General features: G+C 32.7%; 1 protein-coding gene across 5 annotated transcripts; it reads right to left on the bottom strand.

Moving 5' to 3' along the window:
- Positions 1-2,042: 2,042 nt before the first annotated feature.
- LOC118273892 (uncharacterized) lies at positions 2,043-3,753 on the bottom strand. 5 transcript variants are annotated; one of them, XM_035591069.2, is made up of 3 exons: positions 3,605-3,753; positions 3,297-3,501; positions 2,043-3,073 (listed from the first exon to the last, which is right to left on the bottom strand). In XM_035591069.2, exons 2-3 carry the CDS (start codon positions 3,355-3,357, stop codon positions 2,328-2,330), a joined length of 807 nt encoding a protein of 268 aa, XP_035446962.2. In that variant the 5' UTR covers positions 3,358-3,501; positions 3,605-3,753; the 3' UTR covers positions 2,043-2,327. The 5 variants fall into 5 exon arrangements, with proteins under 5 accessions (XP_035446962.2, XP_035446966.2, XP_035446968.2 ...); XM_035591073.2 differs by having other exon boundaries at positions 3,609-3,738; XM_035591075.2 differs by having other exon boundaries at positions 3,297-3,498; positions 3,605-3,728.
- Between the last annotated feature and the right edge of the window lie 2,050 nt (positions 3,754-5,803).

Here is a 5,803-nt window from a genome sequence, read left to right as displayed (position 1 = left end):
TAAGTGATACTTTTCCGGACACGTTTGAAATATACGGAATTAACTTCCACTTTCACGGTGTGCCTTTAAAAATGCAAAAGTACGGGATGGTTGTAATAAAAAGTATGCACCCGTTATCTCATGACATCTAATCTGCATGATGTAACCTCGTAATGCTCCAGGGTATAAGCGGAGCGTAATATAAATACGCGTCTCATTATATTCTATCCCCTTTTTCCAACGCTTTTTGTTCAACTTCCCAGCTAGTTGTTTGCTCTCGATCGTTTTATGTTAAATGCAATTTTAATATTTCTTACTTTCATAATATAAATATTTAGGTGAACGTGTTTAAGTATTTTTGTTTATGAAAAGCGACTGCTTTGCTGACGGGGTTTCTTTCTTTGAACATTCTAATTGATATGCATGTATATTTTATGCTATAATAGCAAGGTTTTCTCAGGAGCGAGATGAGTAAAATCCGGAGTTCCTCATCTTTGAGTCTTCTAGTAGTCAAGAGACTGACTTTGGATATTTTCCTGTAAGTCATGTTTTTAGGTGTGCTCACTTTTTCAACTATAAATTCCGCACATTATTATAAAAAAATACTTAGGTTAGAAACCTTAAAACAGTTTTAACTAGGTATATAATAGCATGCCACTTCTAGAGATATTATTAAGTTAACATCATTAAGATGTTTTTGTAAAAAACTGTCTAATATTAATGTTGTAATTTAGTTTTAATATTTGTCGCAAACCTCATATGAACTCACTGTCATACCAAGTGCACATACCAAGTGGTTGCGGTTGCAACTCAGATATGCAGGTGGCATTAGTTATATCAGGGATGATTGCCAGACGCAGTAATAATTAATTTAACCACAGACTAGAACAGCCGGTATCTGCGGTGTCACACTAATAACAACCGCTTCATATCATGACAGATGTGCACTGTGCATGTGTGTGTTCCGTATTATATGGATTATCTTAGTGTTGTGAAATATGTATTTTGTTTCTACGATGAAAATGTGTATTGCTATAACGTGTACGTGTTGTTGGACAACTTTTTTTAACTTCAAAAAAATTTGGTTCTCGGTTAACCTGGATGTATGTATGTACGCGATTTGGTTTTCAGCATGGTATTTTGATTTGGTTTTCAGCATGGTATTTTTGGACTAAGGAAAACATTTTAGGTACTTGATTTAAAATGGAGGTAGTAAATAAAATTTGAGTTGGTTCACTTTTTTAAAAATGATTTTTAAGCGCTCTTATTTTTTTATCTATACGAGCAATCGGATGACCTGATGTTAAACATAACATACCGGCACCGGTTTTATTCGAGGCCTTTCTATCACTCCGATCAAGCCAGTACATAATACTCAGAATGTCGTTATTGAAAAAAACATAACCACCAAAATAGTAGGATTCTCCTTATTTCTATATCAGTTTCAATTAAGTATATGTAGGTACAATTTGCTATACCTATGCACTAAAACCAGTGAATCGAACAGTGCGCTCCATCAATTTGCCAAACTAATAGTAATTGCTTTTACCAAGGCTTCCTCCGTATTGTGACTCATTTGATGTAATATTGTTACTTGAATGTAAATACTGAAACTTGCCATAATAGATAAGCAGCTGTTAGCCGTGGTTGAATGAAAAAAGGAAGCCTTTCACTCCTTAGCCTGTACTGGCCTGTAGCTATGTATAGGTCTAAAATTATACCATAATATACCTTTATTCTGTTACGACAAGTAAAGATTTTTCATTACTTATCTCTCTCAATCCCAACTAAAATATCAGTACTCTTAAAAAAGAAATTGTTCAAACAAAATTCGTATAGCAACCAAGTTACTTTGGGCTGTCCAATTTCGGTAAAACAAATAGAAAATAGATTTCTGGTACACAAACCTACATAGGATTCTTCAATCCTGAATAGAATGATATATGATATATGGATGGCAAACATTTTATTCAGTAAACAATGTTTACCTCTAAAAACAGAATATACCTTATGTATTTGATCTTTAGGTACAATTTACTAATTATAAATAAATAATACTCATATTTCTTGATCTAGCCATGGTTTTTATTTTTCAATGAACATATAAAAAAAATGAATGTACTAAATTATACAATGCAAAATTTAATAGGAAACTATCTACGAATGATAAAATATTGTGATACGAAAAGAATATAGGTGCACAATGGAAAAAAAAGAAACAATTTTGACTAGACTTTTCTGTATTAGAACAGAAAATGTGTAATCAATGAGAAAAGCATTTAATGACTGTCTAAAATACTAACATAAATAACTTATAAATAAATTTATACTATCACCTACGCGCTATACTAATATAATTCTTCTATTGAAGGCATAAAATTTTCTGGAACTTGAGAGTTGTCTACATGTCGTTTCTTATACGCTGGAGCTAAAAAACTAGGCTTTTCTGTAGTAGTCGTAGTTGTTATTAATGAATTTAGTCTCTGTCTTTCCTTGTCTTTCTTCATTTTCTTATTCACCTTTCTTTTAGCGATGGCCAAAAATGTGATAGACTCGGGACTGTCACAAGGGTACGATTTCTTGACACTATAAATTTGACAAGTTGTCGAATGAGTCACGTTATTTTGTTCTGCGTTCACTTGTGTATTCGTTTCTTTAACTTTTAACGCGTAAACCTCTCCGTCAACGTATTTAGTTACCGTCACCGATTTTGTAGCTTTCTTCTTTGATTTACTTCTTTTAGTTTTTGGAGTAGTTGTGTGTGGCGTTTCTTTCGCTATTTCTCTCTTGTTACGCACACTATATACGTAACGATTTCTTAATACTTCTTCATGTAATTCGTCCGATCTTGGTCGAGATTTTAAAACGTGATATTGAGACTTATAGGCTTTGATTGCTCGTTCCATACAATCGATACATCTTCTACATTTCACATCCATAAAAACCATTTGTAGATCACTGAGTATATTTACCAAGGGTGGTCCGTTAATGTTTAAAAGTATCTTTTTTGGCATCGGCATTTGGTTAATCATCATCGAGTTGTTATATTTTATATCTATATCTGCTAGTCTTAGCCGTCTTACGCGTTTATCCCCTGTAAATAAAAACATTAAATAATTTCAAAATATAGAGGAAAATATTATTTCACAATGCTAGTAAATTATAATAAGTTAATCAATGTGAATAACGAATAGTCTTGTGTAAATGCTTTGTCATTAATCCGAATATGCCAGATTTTATTCAATATTTAATAAAAAAAAAATTTTAGATCATTTAATATTTTGATTATTTCTTAAAATCATAATGTGCCAACCCACCTGACGCTTGCGGGAAATGTACGACTAGCGCGCAGAACAACAAGGAACTCATTAGTTCCATTTGTTCTCTCGTTCTGAAGGTGTCTTCGCTCCTGCAGACAATCTTCTTACTAAAGTACGCTAACAAGCTTCGTTACTACGCGGAGTTTTACAAAACGCGCAGTGTTGTTCACAGTCGCTCGCTCGACGCTGCTCCGTGCTCCTGCTAAAATTTTTTCAAGTGTACATGGTTTGTATAATAATTAAACCTTATTTTTAAATTACTAGTTTATCTAATTTCACTTCACCTATAAACAACGCAATCCTACCAACAATTTATTTCACAAAAAATAATTTTACACTTTCACCAAATTAGAGTCACCCTCGAGAATTTAAAAAGAAAAACCTGAAACGTGTTTTTTTTTCTACAGAAACACGTCTCGATTCCGGTAAACGTCTATAATAGTGCGGTTGCGAAATGCAAACTCTTTCTTATATCCAGCTAGGCGAGTGACATATGATTACGTGATCCATTGTTTACTCCTTGTTTACACACGGCACAACTGGCGACATTCGACAATTGAATGTTTGCTCTGTAGCCTCTATTCTAAGCCATTGTGATCAAGTCGATATGTTTTATGTTCCTTCAATAACCGGATAGTCGCATCCGTGTGCTTGATTACATTCAATCCCTGCTTCACATGTTCCATTGACCTTTGTGAGTATTCTATGCCATTTCTCTCATTAATGGAAATTTTTCAAATTTCTATTAGGTACAATGATATTCAACATTTTTCCTAGTGAGTGCTCTCACGCTAGAGATCTTATGTTCGCACGACATACTCGCGGGTGTTGGGTATCAGCACGTATTAGAATTTTAATTTACCCACAGGTTCTATTACATTAATTGTTGAATTTAAAGAACGTACGTGAGTACTATAATCATAACGTCATTCTTTATAGTGACCAAATCGAGACTTACTAGGTTAGATATGACAAAAAATGTATAATTTAATGTTTCCTTTGCCATTCGGACTATTGTCAGTTTTATACTATTTTTATTTTTCCTTTTGTAATTCTGTAATTAATAAATTAAAGGTTAAAAATAATGCTAATTAATGTTTTATCATTTAGTTTCGTCGTTTGTCGTTAACAATTTTTTCTTTAATTTCCATCCGGAATTAGAAAAGTCCTCAACTAAAAACCGTAACACACAAAATATCAAGCGCAAACATTTCGAAACGTTTACGGCAAGCGTTCATGTTCAGTTTGGTTCAAATAAAATTACCATAAAATATTATGGTAAAGTGTAGCCAAGCATAAAACCGGGGGCAAACAACTTTTTTGTAACTTATCTCGTTATTCACAAAGATGTGACTTTTATGACGCAAACGGACTTTTAGGTTATTTGTATGCTACAAATATCCCCAGATTTGTTCCTATGTTCCGTGCAAATGTTAAGATAAGGCTTTTTATGATACAGATTTCTATCGCGCGATTTGTTTATGTTATTCCGGGATCGAGGTTTACGCGATCGTAAATAGGTGGGCCTGATTGTTTTGAAGACTCTTTGAGTGCTTGAGAATAATGGAGGTAACCGTAAACTGGGATTGCTGATCTTTTGTTCTGCAATAGGTGTTCTGATTTTATGTCTGTTATACGCACAATATCAGAAATTTTACATCCCATTCTATGAACATCGTATGGTATACTTTGTAGTTTTCGCTATGCAACTGTTTGACGAGGCTTCTCTACTAGTTTCAAGCCACGTCGGGGCCTATAGTAATTATGTGCTTATAGCCAACTTTGGCACAATACCTACCTGTTACAATATACAATTGTAAATCCAAATCCATAAATAACATCACCGATCTATTCTATAGTAATCTTAAAATGTGATTCATCTTATCTGATCTCTATAACAAAACCTCTAGTAGCCTAAAATCTTGCAAAAGTCTAAAAAACATTTATAAATATTTGAACAATCGTTTTATTTCATATCATTTTACTTTGAACAAGTATTCATATGAAGATTTATAAGCCGCTTAATGTAATATTTTTAACAAGAAAATCTAATATTAATGTTACTTAAGAAAATTGCTGTTTTGTTTCGCCAATGTTGTTTACATTATTTTTAGGATTCAAGGAACAATTTCTTGAAATAGAACTTTTCTTTGAAATTGAAACTTCGTCTGTGTGCCATCCCATTTCTGAAGTTTCTTTATTTATTCTCACATACTTGTAAATAAACATCGGATTATATTAAAATGCCAAAATATGCATGCAAATATGAACTAAAAATCGTGAAATATGCACAATGAGGTCCCATTTATAATTAGAATTTACGTTTATTTATTTATATAAATAAATACTGCAACAAAACAAAATATTTGTTATAATTTTTATGACAGTAAACAATAACATATTTTTCCAGGTTTTCTACAACAAACTTGTGACGTTTGACCATTTAAAAGGTGCTCCCACACAGCAGTTATATAACGTTAGAGACTGATTTAACATTTGTGTTT

The sequence above is a fragment of the Spodoptera frugiperda genome, chromosome 3 (genome assembly GCF_023101765.2).
Source record: "Spodoptera frugiperda isolate SF20-4 chromosome 3, AGI-APGP_CSIRO_Sfru_2.0, whole genome shotgun sequence".
NCBI lineage: Eukaryota > Metazoa > Arthropoda > Insecta > Lepidoptera > Noctuidae > Spodoptera > Spodoptera frugiperda.
The sequence above is the reverse complement of the archived record's forward strand: the minus strand, read 5'-3'. Positions and strand labels throughout refer to the sequence as shown.